Source organism: Symphodus melops, assembly GCF_947650265.1.
Source record: "Symphodus melops genome assembly, chromosome: 12".
NCBI classification, from domain to species: Eukaryota; Metazoa; Chordata; class Actinopteri; order Labriformes; family Labridae; genus Symphodus; species Symphodus melops.
In genome coordinates, this window is record NC_136702.1 from 1,817,852 (window position 1) to 1,833,329 (window position 15,478).

Here is a 15,478-nt window from a genome sequence, read left to right on the forward strand (position 1 = left end):
TCATACTCCTCCTCTTCCTCCTCCATCTCATACTCCTCCTCCTCTTCATCCTCCTCCTCTTCCTCCTCCTCCTCTTCCTCCTCCATCTCACACTCCTCATCCTCTGTTTTGTTCTCTGACTTGAACTTGCAGTTACGTAACAGAACAAGTACTTCAGTTGAACATCCGCCCACACACACACACACACACAGAGGAGAGAGAGAGAGAGAGAGAGAGAGAGACAGAGAGACAGAGAGAGAGACAGAGAGAGAGAGAGAGACAGAGAGAGAGAGAGAGAGAGAGACAGAGAGAAAGAGACAGAGAGAGAGAGAGAGAGAGAGAGAGACAGAGAGAGAGACAGAGAGAGAGAGAGACAGAGAGAAAGAGACAGAGACAGAGAGAGAGAGAGAGAGAGAGACAGAGACAGAGACAGAGACAGAGACAGAGAGAGAGAGAGAGAGAGAGAGAGAGAGAGAGAGAGAGAGAGAGAGAGAGACAGATTGAAGCCGGGGGGTTGTGCTGCAGTACGAGACACACACACACCCACATACACACACAAAGACAGAAATGTGTGTGTGTTTGTTTGTTTTGTTCTGAATAAATATTTACTCCATAAACTCTGAGGAGAAACACAATCCTCCCTCGCTCACTCATTCACCACCTCGAACGCCCCACTTTCTGTCTGCACGAGGGGAAAGTAGGACGAGAACACCCACAGAGATCTCTCTCACACACACACACACACACACACACACACACACACACACACACACACACACACACACACACACACACACACACACACACACACACACACACACACACACACACACACACACACACACACACACACACACACACACACACACACACACACACACACACACACACACACTGTTCTGAAGGTTTTTAAAATGTGCGATACGTCGAGGCTCGTACGTCACGTGACGTCTCCGTGTGGTCACGTGACGTCTCCGTGTGGTCAACCTGTTCCTCAGCTGGTTTCTGGACAGGCCGAGATCTGACCTCCAGATGAACTCTGACTCCACTCCCATCTTCTCACATTATTTAATCTTTCTCCACGTGCTCTCCGTTCAATCATCTGAACAGATTCCAGCTGAACGCTAAACGACAGACTTCACTGTTGAATCATCTCTGACCTTTGACCCTGCTGTTTACCGTCATGTCTGTCATAATGAAAGTGAAAGTGAAAAGACGGCAACACCAGAAGTCTTCGGCATCCAGCATTTCATACGCACGACAAAAAAAAAAAAAAATTATTATTGACTGAATTATTCATCTATTACGTCAAACAATTCAAAATAAATGAAAATGAATGAACAAATCAAAAAACACATCAAAAAAAACAAAAACAGAATTCTCTATAAAATAAAAAAAAAGCCAATATTCAATATAATAAACATTTGACTCGTTTGAAAAGGGACAAGAAGAATAAATGTCTCCTATAAAACTCCTATAAATGTCATCATTGTTGTCCTTTAGGCTCCGCCCATTTTGTTTCTACCTCCAAAAACAAAAATAACCTCTACCTTCACTGTTGGTGCATTTTTAGTGAAACGTGAGCGGCGTCGACAACGACAGGAGGAGCGTGAGCGTGAAGGTCAGAGGTGTCAATCAGGAGGAGAGAAACAGCAGGTTTACACTGTGTGTGTGTGTGTGTGTGTGTGTGTGTGTGTGTGCTCTGTGACTTAATGAACACTGAAAGGTCATCACGTCTCTCTCACAGACTTAATCCACGTGTCAACACTGACCCATCAGCGCCTCTTTTCAGCCCTCAGAACAGGAGCTGCAGTCAGTCCACGTCGTCATGACGACAACATTCGTGAGCCACGAATTCAAACGGTTGATTTTTGGACGGTTAACGTCACGGTACGGCTCTGCGTGGACTTAGCATGATTCTCAGAGCCGAGTTGTTGAGGAGTGATCCATCTGGCTTTTTTTTTTAAACTATCTTTGCTGAGAGTCGTGCGAGTGAAACACGGCATCGTCACGGCAACGTAGATGAAAACGGAATTTACTGATCTGGAGGAAAATTCAGGTTTCAAGAAGAAACATCTGTCACATCAGACCATGAAGTGTGTGTGCGTGTGTGTGTGTGTGTGTGTGTGTGTGTGACCCACTGACTGCAGACAGCCATGGATTAGTATAGAGCAGGTCAGACAGATTATAATGAACACAGAGCGAGGTATGTGATGTTTAAAGATGAGTCCGACATGACGAGGCAGAAAAAGTCACTAAAGCTCGTTTCCACCGAGCGCTCCGGTCCGGCTCGTCTCTATGGACTCACCCCGGGACAGATTCCCAAATAACCGACCTGTACCAATCCTACTTTTTGGGCCAAGAATATCGAGCCAACCCCCGAAAAGGCGGAGCTAAACACAGCAGTCCTCTGATTGGTCGAAAGAATCGTCACTTCTCCGTGCGACGACGGTAAAAACAAAACCCCGCCGTGTTTGAACCACACCGCCGATCGTTTACGTTACCGTGGCAACAGCCTATCAGCTATCTGTTCACTCGGCTCGCTTCCATCCAGGTTGCAGAGCGAGTAACAGCTGAGTGTGTACCTGAACACGCCTGTGTCGATCTGACAGAACATGTGAGCCACGACGTCAACATGAAATCATTCAAAGAGAAACCAAAAAAACAAAAGGGACAGATGTAGGAGGACAATAGTCGGGCTTTTTTTATTTGATGATTTAAAACAAGAAGCTGTAAAAACAGAGAAGTGTCAAGCTTGCTTTAAAAAGTAGGAGGAACAAAAACACAGATGTTTGACAGGAAGTCGGACAGACGGAGAAAAAAAAACAGCGTGAGAGAGAGCGAGGCGGAGAGGGGGAAAAAAGTCAGGATTAAAAATAGAGAGAACGAGGAAAAAGAGAGCTGCAGGCAGAGACAGTAACAGGATTAAAGTGGGGGAGTTTCCTCAAACTGGCAAACCACCAGGCACACACACACACACACACACACACACTCACACACACACCACATCATCACCAAATACAACAACAAGACCCCCACCACTGACCCACATCTTTCTCTGCCGTCAGCATATCACCACACTGTCTGTGCCCGTGTGTGTGTGTGTGTGTGTGTGTGTGTGTGTGTGTGTGTGTGTGTGTGTGTGTGTGTGTGTGTGTGTGTGTGTGTGTCTACTGGCAGGACTGCAAGCCACAACATTCACTTCCACAAAAACACACACACGCACGCCATGCGAGACGAGTGAACACAAACACGATGTGTGTGTGTCTGTTTTTAAACTGATTCTGAAAAATTTTGAATGAGTAAAACTGAAGGGAGGGGGAGGGACCACTTTCTGCAGACAAATCTGATTGGCTGCGCTCTGAGGGGTAATAAGCCATCAAAAGGACAAACTGACCAACCTTAAGGACAGTTCAATACGAGGTTCTCTGATGTCCGCCGTCACCGACCGAGAGAATCAAAAACTAAAACTCCATCGTCTTCACTGGACTGATGTGAACGTGTGGGAACCTGAACGCATCACAGATCAGCTGTGATCTTATCTCTGCTCAGTGAAAACTGTAACGTTTGGTGCCTTGGAGGTTTTTTTTTTAAAGGCATCATAGAAATGTGTCAAAGTGAAGAGCGGAGAAGCTTCCATCATGAAGAATCACAGATACATGACCTCTTCATATCAGCAAGCAAAGGGTTAATAAACACCTACACAGACACATGTATCCTGATTATGATACAGCACCCCACACACACACACACACACACACACACACACACACACACACACACACACACACACACACACACACACACACACACACACACACACACACACACACACACACACACACACACACACACACACACACACACACACACACACACACACACACACACACACACACAGAGTAATTGAACGTCACACCTGAGCAGGTGAGGCTGAATCCTTGGATTACCTCCTGACAGATTTCTCTTTACGAGGCGTTAATCCTTCAATTCATGCTGCCTGTGAAATGAAATGTGTGTGTGTGTGTGTTTGTGTGTGTGTGTGTGTGTGTTTGTGTTTTCTTGAACATATGCGCCCTAATGTATGCTGGCGTGTGCTTCATGGTGTGTTAGGATTAGCCTGCAGGAGGAGAGTGGTATGGAAAGTGTGTGTGCTCGTTACACTGAACCAGTTACTGGTTCACACTGTGTGTGTGTGTGTGTGTGTGTGTGTGTGTGTGTGTGTGTGTGTGTGTGTGTGTGTGTGTGTGTGTGTGTGTGTGTAAGAGAGAGAGAGATGTTTGGATGCCAGGATGCTGCCAGGGGGATTTAAGTGGGAGATATAGAGGTGTGTGTGTGTGTGTGTGTGTGTGTGTGTGTGTGTGTGTGTGTGTGTGTGTGTGTTGGCCTACATTTGGAGGATGAGAGAGAGAGAGAGAGCGCTCCTGTTTATTTATTCAGAGGGATTTTGGCGCCTGTCAGGACACTCCAACATCTCACTTTTAGAGAAGATCTTTGTCACCCAGACGATGGCGACGTGTCGAACGGCTGAGATTTAAACATTTCTTCAAACACCGACGTGACTCTACGATTTCACTTTGAATGACTTTCCTACGTTCACCTCATCGGAATGTTTTATTTTCGCTCACACGTCCTCGACAGAGTGATTTAGTAAGAACAGCGTCTAATCCCCCTGAAGACAAACACAAATCAAAGAGGATTATGGGTAAAAGGAGACAGACATAAATCCATAAATCCATGTCTTAAAGTCCAGACGAGCTGAATTAGAACGAATCAGGAGTCAGGAGGTCTCACTCTGACCTTTGACCCGTGGACCGAAACAAACTTCATCATCAAACTCCATCGCTTTCTCTGCAGGGACGACAACGCTCGTGTTTCCGCCGCACGCTGCGGGACCTTGTAGGTTCTCCCGTAATCTTGTGAACTCGAGGACCCAGCAGGGGAGGGACGCTCGCCGTCAGACGGAGCAGAAACTCAGGATCCAACCGCCACTGCGAACAAAAGCTGTCATTCCCGACCACTGAGTCCAAGTTCTGCACGGATACATGGTCCCATTAGCAGGCAGACGTCAGGTCTGTGTGTGTGTGTGTGTGTGTGTGTGTGTGTGTGTGTGTGTGTGTGTGTTTCTATTTTCTGCTCTACATCTCAGCTTCACAGTCTCTCTGATCAGAGCAGCAGATCACAAACACGGATAGAAAAAAAAAAACTCTAAAGACCTAATTTGGGCAAAAACACGAGATATGACCTCATCTCACACACACACACACACACACACACACACACACACACACACACACACACACACACACACACACACACACACACACACACACACACACACACACACACACACACACACACACACACACACACACACACACACACACACACACACACACACACACACACACACACACACACACACACACACACACACACACACACACACACACACACACACAGCTCAGCTCAGCTCAGCGAAGGATTGTTTTACAGGAAGTGCAGAAAAAAAAAATAAAACCCTCGACATGCGATGTAATGTGTGACATCATCTCCATGGTAACAGTGTGTAAACGCTGTCACAGCCTGAAGTCACACTCGGTGAAAACGGGAACACTTCCTGCTGTGATCAGGTGTCATGATGACCTGGCTGATGGACAAAGATCCTCTAATGAAGACACGATGACTCACCCTTCAAAAGAAAAGGTGGACCGAAGACGTGCAAGCTTTGTTCACGTGTCATAAATCAGAAATGAGATCGTTACAGGTTTATAATGGAGGGTCACTTTAGACTGCAGTCAAACAGTCATGTGACAAACAACGACTGGTCTGCATGTTTCGCCCCGATCCCGACTGCACGTCGATATCTTCGAGAATCGTGTCCAGATGAGTTTGCAGTAAAATGTCAGGCACTCTGATCACAGAGCTGAATAAACAAGTCTGATGTTTGCAAACTGGTGCTGTTCTTCACAGGTTTTTTTTTATGGGAGGGGGGGGGGGGGGGGGGCAGGAAAAGATCAGGGCAGAAAACAATGAGGAGGGGAGCGGTCACTTCCTGTCTATGTGCGAGGAAGAACAGCAGCATCTCAGCCGCCGTCACCTCGCAGAGACTCCCAACACCAGCAGCCTTCCTTCAGGATCCACTCTGGAGATGTTCCCGGCTCATCTCACGTCAGACCGCTCGACTCGTGTGAAGCTGAGAAAACTGTGGAGCCCGGCGAGGTCTCACTCTCCAAACCCGCTCGCATGTTACCATCACATGCAGCAAGAACACTGAATCACAAAACAAATCTCTCAAACTCAACTTTCAGATCACACACTTTGATGCACTTCAAGATTCAACCGTCAATCCTTATTATTGATGCGTTATTCTGTCTGCTGTTCATGGAGGAGAAACCTCCGCAGCTCGCCGTGCGGCACGCTGATGGTTTCGATCAAATGACTGGATGAATTGCCCGGCAGGATTAATTAGGTTAACTGAGTGTTTCTGGTTGAATCGTTTGACTCCTCCTTATTCTACACGCCGCTTCACAGCTCGCTGCCGTTTCTAATCCCGACCACAAACACTTTCAAACGTTGTTTTCTGACGTGACCAGAGACGAGCTTCAGTCCCGTCTGGACGTATCGATTCTTTAGTCCCTGCTGAGGATGAATCTGCTCTTTACAGCCGGCCAATCCTCGGAGAGAAGCCATTAACCGTTTCATTTACTGCTTCATTCAGTATGCATGAAGACAAGCCCCTCCCCCCCCGACACACACACACACACACACACACACACGAGCAGATACAGACGGAGGGTCAGGGGACGTTTGAGGTAATGGGGTTCATGTTCAAAGATGTATTGATGAGGTCAAAGGTCACGCTCCGGGTTAGTTTAAGAGAATAATGTTTTAATGCTTTTTCTGTATTCAAGCTGGCAGAACCTGCTCAAACGTGTGTGTGTGTGTGTGTGTGTGTGTGTGTGTGTGTGTCCGAGCTGTCGTTATGATCAGGTGTGGTGGGAAACGCAAAGCGGATAGACCCTCAACACAACATTCCTGAGAATCCACAGCTTCCTCTCTCTCTGTGTGTGTGTGTGTGTGTGTGTGTGTGTGTGTGTGTGTGTGTGTGTGTGTGTGTGTGTGCATGTGTGTGCGTGCGTGTAAGGGAAGGAAGAGCAGTGAGGAAGAGGAAGTGAGGCGTGTTGAACTGGCACTCACATCATGACTGCAGCCACACATAGAAAACAGAATACCAACACCTGACTCAGACAAAGATCTGAAAACACAATCAGACGGCTCCGTTTGAAAACCAGCACGCTGACACTCTTGGTCCCCGGAGGAGAAGAGTCATTTTTAGAAATCTGTGTTAAAAGTTTTAATAATTATTGCAAAATCCAGAAATATATGTCAGATGTAAACAAGACACGCAGGCTGTTATGGGTCTCGTCTACGTCGTGCGTCGTCTTTTAAAGGGGACATATTCATAAAAATCCACTTTGACCTGTTTTTAAACATTTGGGTAACTTGAGTGTCTACTGACCCACAATGTTTGAAATAAATCCATCCAGTTCTCCGTTTGTGGTCTGCAGAAGTTTTACCACAAAGAGAGAAACGCTCCGTTTCAAAGCTTCTCAACTTGTGATGTCACAGTGGGATTCTGGGAAGGATTCTGGGAAGGATTCCCCTCCCCCACTTTCTCCACTCATGTTCTCCACCTCCAGCCTCGAGTGAAATCTTTCACCATTTTTATTCTCACTATCGAAGGAGGGATGTCTACAGGGAGGGGGGCGGGGCTTATTTCATTTAAAGAGACACGCACACCAAAACGGAGCGTTCAGAGAGAGAGCCTCCTCTGCTGCTTGATTCTTGTTATATTTGGAGCAAAGCTCAGAAACACAGATGTTTCAGGGTGGACTGTTTGAAAAGGTGGAAAAGGGAGGAGACTATGTCGCCTTTAAAGAAAGGCGCTCTCTCACTGCCTCACAGGATGACAGACTCACACGTCTCAAAATCAGAGACGGAGGTCGGTCACGTCTGAAAATCCTGCCGATTAGTTCCAGAGAGAATCTAAATCATGTGATTTTATGTCATCTCTATCTCTGCATGAGACACACACACACACACACACACACACACACACACACACGTACAGAATGACAAACTGCAGAGTCTGGCTGTTTAACGTAGGCTGCTGCACACAAACACATTTTAATCAAACCTCTACTTTATTATTCATCACACGGGGTTATTTTGAGAGCTGCAGAAGAGGCGTGCGATGTTTCCCCCCCTCATCTCAGCAGAAGAAGAAGAAGAAGAAGAAGAGGAAGTAAAACGACGGAGCTCCTGAAACTGATGAATCACGGCGACACTGAGGATCCTGAAGCGTCCGGCTCCTCCTGCCTCGAGCTCACAGCTGAGAAGCTTCTGATCCGTCAAGAAGCTTGGAAATGAAAACAGGTCTTGGATTTGCGACGTTAGCTCAACTTAACCCTAGACTATCACGTGTGTGTGTGTGTGTGTGTGTGTGTGTGTGTGTGTGTGTGTGTGTGTGTGTGTGTGTGTGTGTGTGTGTAGATCTGTAAATACACAGATGAATGAAGTGCATGTCTTCACAGATGAACAGAAACCTGATAGAAGCTACCTGAAGCCGACGACTCGACAAAGAGGACGACTGGGAACGCTTAAAATCCAATCACGCTCGTTAGCTAAGCTAGCACACTAGCAGAGCGTCTCACCGCAAAAGTTCAATTTTAGAGGCGGAGTTTCATCGACACATCAGATATCCCAGAGATGTCCACAGGACTTCCTGTTGACCTCAGCACATACATGTAAGTTAAAGTGTCACAGCAACACGACCCCCGTGAGAAAGAGGTCTGAGAATATTTCATGTGGCTTCAGTGAGACCTGCAGTTTGTTCAGTGTTCGTCACAGAGGCTCTGATGGAGGAAGATAATGTATGAACACATAAACTGTGAGCCCACTCACAGGACGCTCAGACGAAATGAAAGGAAGACATTTGAACCCCAGCAGGCCTGCAGGTACAGGATGACACACACACACACACACACACACAGTCAACCTGAGGTTACAGTGTACCACCATCAACAGAGAGAGAGAGAGCAGACTGACTGGTTGGTTCAGTTTGAATCACCCACATGATCCTGAACTCTTCTGATATCAGCCATCTTTATTTACGATCTGACACGGATAGATTAGATCGACGGGGGGGGGGGGGGGGGGGGGTGTCGGTTGTCACGTAACGAGTCCAGGGTTTCGCTTCTATTTGCAAAGTTTGTACGATGCTCTTTGTTCATATCAGATCTCCTAACTGTGGCGTTCAACACTTCCTGTTTCCGTCCTTATATTGCACATGTTAGCTTTAGCTCGATAGTTCATCAGTGACACTCGGGGGGGGGGGGGGGCGGAGTCTGAAGATCAAAGAGAATCAGACAGTTTTGACTGGAAGTGATGAAGATGAGGACGAGTCTGCTCACTCAAACCATGTCGATATCTGATACCGAGTCCATGGAAACAACAGACGCCCGTTTCATCACTTCCTGTTTTGAACTCGGCTCAGGTCGTCGACATCGATCCAGACGAAGAGGACGGACATCTTTGTCTCCCCGTGTGGAGAAACTCAAGTCATCCAGATGTGTCGACACGTCCAGGACGGTCACACTGCCTGACCATAGACAAGGACAGAACACGGAGCTGGAAGACGTCGTAGCGTCTGATGCAGTCGGCGTCCTCGGAGAAATAGTGGACACGTTTATGTTCTTATTCTGACATCTGAAACGTCTATCAAAAAATATATATATTTAAAAAAAAGCCCACTTTAAGTTGGTATATTGATGCACTTCTTCATGCTAAAAATCACAACACGTTAGTCTCCATCTTTGTCCGTGGACGTGGAGACGAGGGGACAAAGACGCAGCACGCCGTTTACTAAACGTCCCTGTTCTCACTCGACTATCAGTTACAGGAAGCTCCAGTTTGTCTCAGTGCAGGTTCAGACCTGCTGATATGAAACTACTCTGAGCCAGTGTGTGTGTGTGTGTGTGTGTGTGCGTGTATATGTGTGTGTGTGTGTGTGTCTCTCACAGTTACTCACTTTGCTCTTACTTACTGAACATCATGGGGGCTGATCTGAGTTCTGGTTTATTCACATTACAACTGTTTGAACCATCACACACACACACACACACACACACACACACACACACACACACACACACACACACACACACACACACACACACACACACACACACACACACACACACACACACACACACACACACACACACACACACACACACACACACACACACACACACACACACACACACACACACACACACACACACACACACACACACACACGAAGCTGACACTTCCTTTACTGAAACTTCACATCAGAGTCCAAGGAAACATTTCTACCTTACACCTGTTTTTCTGAGTCAAATATAGAATAAGTGGGACGAGGTGCATTTACTGTCGTCGGATTTATTTATTTTTATTTTTTTAAACAGTCGCTCAACCGATAAGCGAGCTACTGTAAACCTGCCCGAGCTCCCTGATCCAGACCACATATGAAGACACACGAGTATCGACCCTGACAGAGCCGTATTCAAAACGATAAAAAAGGACAAACTCTAAAATCCCTGCTTCTCTAAATCCTTCACTGAATAATAAAAACAATAAAACCCTGAAAGGCTGTTAAACGTCCGAGTCCGAGGCCGAACATGTGAGCGTCATGCAAACACAAAAAGAGAAGTTCAAACCTCTGCAGGAGCCATGATGTGTGTTTTCACTTTAGTTGATGATTATTTGTTATATTTTGCTCCTTATTCAGACTGCATGTTGTTTTCTGGTAATTAGCAGATCTGAACTGTTTTCAGCTGTGAGCAGGTGAAACTCAGAGTCTCTGCAGCGGCTGCAGCTGTGCTCTGCTGTCTGTGTTTGTGGAGCAGCGAGCCGCCCCACTCATTATGTAAGCCACGTTTTCGTTTTTTTTTTTTTTTTGGTCTATAAACAAAAGTGAAGTTCAGCCACATGACATCACTGAGACTGCACACACACGGGCCGAGCACGCAGCCTCACACGCCTGCTGCTGACACGAGGAAAGATAAACCATAGAAGAAGAAGGTTTCACGTTTAAAGAGGAAACGTTTGGATGTTCCAGCTGATCCCCCAGGACTCACTGTCATTCATTCATTTCTATTCTGGGTTTCAGTTTTGTTTTTTTAAAGCTGCGGCGAGCACAAACCGAACCCTGAGCTCGCGTGAAGACGTCAGCGGAGAGCTCGTGAGAGTCACGTTTCCCCACTCGAGAATACCGGGAGCTTTGAAAATCATGAGCTAGTTTTCCTGGATTTAAAATGACCACAGCGGATCGTTCTGAAGTAAAACTATTACAGCACGTTGGGTTTGCACGTACGCTGATGATGTACGCTTGTTTGTGACTGTGTTGATGAAGACGACACTCTCAAACAGCTTAGCTCAACGCTAAAAAGCTTTATCAGCAAGCTTTATTTCAAAAGTGGAATTAGATGATGCTAATGTTTTTTTTTAGCTATCCTGACCGTGTCGGGCCACAGACCAAAAGAAAAACAACCAATGAGGTGATTCTGCAAAGGTTTCTGGTCCCAAGTAAACATTTATCTCATACAAGAACTATCCTCATGAATTCATACAAATAGCAGTAAGCTAGTAAACATGCTAACAACAGTGGGTGTATTTTAATATGTATTTTTAAACAGCCCCCCCCCCCCAGAGTCTTAATGAAACATCTGTGTTGTGCTTTGGTCCAAATATAACATGAATCCAGCAGCAGAGGAGGTTTGTGACCCTGTAGAAACCAGCTCTCTCTGAACGCTCTGTTTTGGTGTGTGTGTCTCTTTAAATACAACAAGCCCCGCCCCCCTGAGTTTCCCCAGTAGACATCACTCCCCTGTAGTGAGAATAAAAATAGCAGGTCTGTGCAAAAGTTTTACTCTAGTCTGGAGGCGGAGTCCATGGGTGGAGATACCAGGAGAGGGGATGGGATTTTCTTCCCAGAATCCCACTGTGACATCACAAGGGGGGCACATTAGAAACGGAGCATTTTTCTCTGTGTTGTAAGACCACAAAAAAAAGGACTGGGTGGATTTATTTTAAATTTTGTGGGTCGATAGTCACTCAGGTTGCCTAAATAAATGTTCAAAAACACTGTCATGGTGGATTTTTCATGATATGTCTCCTTTAAATATCATTTTAAGACAATGACATAATAAAAAAATAATAAAAAGCCTTCCTCCCCCCAGTGCTCCATGAGCCTGTTTACATCTCTAAATGGATTAAAGGAAGTGTGGGGGGGATTTCCACCACAGGCCCGCTCAACACACACATCCTGAAAACATTCACTTTAACTTGGATGCACCAGGACTCAAATGTGCAGGACCCAAATCCAGACCTGTGACAGGTAGGACCCAAATCCAGACATCTGACAGAACCTGGCCCTAGATAAATGGGGGGGGGGGGGGGGTGAAGAATCCTGCAGACGTACTGAAACACCAGAGACCCCCACACACACACGCACGCGCACACACACACAGACCAACCAGAACCAGTGGTTTGGGTTTTACCTCCCCGTTTATAGCCTAACACAGAGGTACCTTCACGGTCCTGCTAAGCACGGGGGGTCCACGCGCTTCTGCGGTTCCTACCTGCTTCCACGGTATCCGTTAGGTCGTGGTTTGCGGCCGTCCGGGGGAATTCCTTCAGCTTGCGCGAGCTCAGGTTGAGCGCCCCGCTTGCAGCCGCCTCCTCCAGCGCGCGCTCCAAGCCCCGGTTCGGGGGCAGGTTATTGGCGCCGCCGAGGTGGTTCTGTGTCGACGGGGAAGAACCGAGCTGGGACAGCGGGGGACGGGCGGACTCCGGTCCCAACGTCGCCATAGTGATCCCTCTCTGTCCGCCGTTCTCCCGGTGTGTGCGCGTGTCGATATGTATCCGTTAATAAAGAGAGCACGCGGGATGAGCTGTAACGTTCAGACAAACAGAAGGAGCACAGATTCTCCAGGCGTGCCGAGCCGTGACGCGCGTTCAGTTTCCTCTTCGTTTCTCGTCGCCGCATCGCCTCCCGGTCCGCGCGGTGCGTCAAGCGACAGAAACTACCGCGTCACAACATCCGTTCAGTAACTTCAAAATAAAATTAAAATGCGTTACTTCGCAGATTTCTGTGATCTTATTTTATCCTCAAAATAGTCTCTTTCTGTGGGGAGTAATTATAAACTAAAATAATGCTGGATTTAGGGGCTAATTTAGGGGATTTATAATCAAAGACAAACTGAGGTGACCACCTGGATCATGTGGGATTAAGGAGTCACCGAGGTAACGAGGCTCTGGTCCATCAAGAGATTTAAAACAAAGGCCTATATGAACGTAAACTCTTGACTCATCATCCTCATATGATCTCATGTGATTTTTAAAAAAGTTTTATATTGGGATGTTCCCAATTACCAAAACGTATCCACCTTTTTGGCTGGAAACAGTATTTGTATCATGCATTTCTTCCTCTATCCCTTGTTTTTTATTATTATTATTTACTGCTCAACAAGCTAAACCTATCAGTAAATAAAACCATAAAATCTTGTTTGTATCATAATAAGGTGAAACGAATATCTTCATGGTAATTTTATGACAACATATAACTGAGTTTATCTTTATGAAGAAGAACAAAAACATCCATTTTACACATCAGGTTGTTGTTGTTTTTTCATATGATTGAAAGATAAACAAACTTAATTTCCATTTTCAAATTGTCTTTATCTATTTTATTCTCGAGACAGATGTTTCTCCTTTCTCTCTGCAGTCATTTGACTTGACTCAGCTCACTCACTGCGCCTGCGCACTGAGATAGCAGCGCTGAAGCAGCAGGCAACCATAACAGCAAAGGATGCCTGAGCAGCAGCGACACCTGCTGGTAAGACTGAGTCACTATAAAACGACAGTAGCTCAGATTTGAGTGAAACTGTTGTTTAATATTGTGTTTGTTTTTTACCAGATGGACCAAATATCAAACACAACAAACACCTTATAATACTGATATTTTAATTTATGTCTGAGGCTTTATGTGTGATTTATCCAGCAGTTAACTGTGGTGTGATAAATAATAATTCACAACGTGATCTATAAAATGTTTGAAGTTACAAAAACATTGTATTCTTTTATCAGAAGACTGATCAGGTCTGATTAAAACCTCAAACATTATCCTGATCTCTTCATAAAAAAAAACCAGATAACTCCTCTTTAAAGGAACAGTTCAACATTTTGATGAGAAAGCTGAAGAACGCTCAATTTGCATGTCCCTAGTTTGGCTTTTTGTGTTAAAACAGACACATGAGACTTTACGTTAAACAGAAATACTCACAATGTGTGATGTTTTTGGCTGTTAAAAGACGACACACTGTGATACTTGTGGAAAAAAATATAATTACAAATATGCACACGGGAGAATAAAACAGATAAGAGTCACTGCTTTTGCCACAGGTCGCCAAAGTCAACGAGAAAAGAACATCTCTAACAGGAGCTTTAAACATGGAAACTAAAGGTTAATACTAAACTTGGCTCCTTTTGTTTTGTCTTTTTATACGTTCTTTAATGATGTCACAACTTGTGTTTAATAAAGTTTGATTGAAAGCAGCTGTGGGTTCAGCTCCGTCAGCAGAGGAAAAGCTGCTTCATGTTGCAGGTAAAAACCCGTATTTACAACCATCTGATCTGAGTGTGTGTGTGTGTGTGTGTGGGTGTGTGTGTGTGTGCGCTGAGTCAGCAGTTTATGCAGGCAGCCTGCCTCAGCAGATACACAGAGCTGATCTCTGATTACAGCCTGTGTGGGAACACGTTTGTTCTTCTGTGCTTGTGCGACCTTTATGGACCCACACTCAAAGGATATAACGGATGTTGACCTTTACGCTAAACATCCCCCAACAGATATGTGTCACTGCCATTTCATAACATGAGAGCTTGGCTGAGTTTTCCAGAATGTAGAACTAATAATATTGGGAGGACTTCCACTTTCCTGGGTAATGACGTAAAGGTCTGCATGTTTAATGTTGCTTTAATTTTACAAAGAAAACTTTATTGTTTCTGTGTAGATGGACACTGATGGACCAAGACCTTTATACATTTTAAACTGTGATCCAGTCTTTAGTAGGGATGAGGCAGCTCAGTGGATAATATAATTTGATTACATCTGCTTTAAAAGTTACCTTTAAGGTTTTTCAATATGTGGCCAAGTGGGCGAGGTGCCGAGGAAAACAGAAGTGGGCCGAGGACAGAACCTTGGGGAACTCCACAGAGCAGGGATTATTTCTAAGAGGTGTAAATGTTAACAGAGAAATGTTGTGTTTATCTAAAAGCAGCTCTGACTGTAAGTTACACTTCTTGTTTCTTCTCTGCTCGAAATAGTCACAAATATTTTGTATGTTTCTTTACTTCATGCTCTCAAGTTCTTCAGAAAACCAGAGAGAAGAAG

General features: G+C 45.5%; 2 protein-coding genes across 2 annotated transcripts in view; both read right to left on the reverse strand.

Moving 5' to 3' along the window:
* lrch1 (leucine-rich repeats and calponin homology (CH) domain containing 1) overlaps positions 1 to 13,113 on the reverse strand; it is a 38,697-nt gene extending 25,584 nt beyond the window's left edge. Inside the window, exons 1-2 of the mRNA XM_079357919.1 lie at positions 12,639 to 13,113; positions 11,958 to 12,028 (exon numbers count right to left, since the gene is read on the reverse strand). Of these exons, the coding sequence (XP_079214045.1) occupies positions 11,958 to 12,028; positions 12,639 to 12,897 (330 nt within the window). The 5' untranslated portion in view covers positions 12,898 to 13,113. The remainder of the gene's footprint in view (positions 1 to 11,957; positions 12,029 to 12,638) is intronic.
* ifngr2 (interferon gamma receptor 2) overlaps positions 1 to 15,478 on the reverse strand; it is a 251,499-nt gene that overhangs the window by 90,852 nt on the left and 145,169 nt on the right. The window lies entirely within an intron of this gene.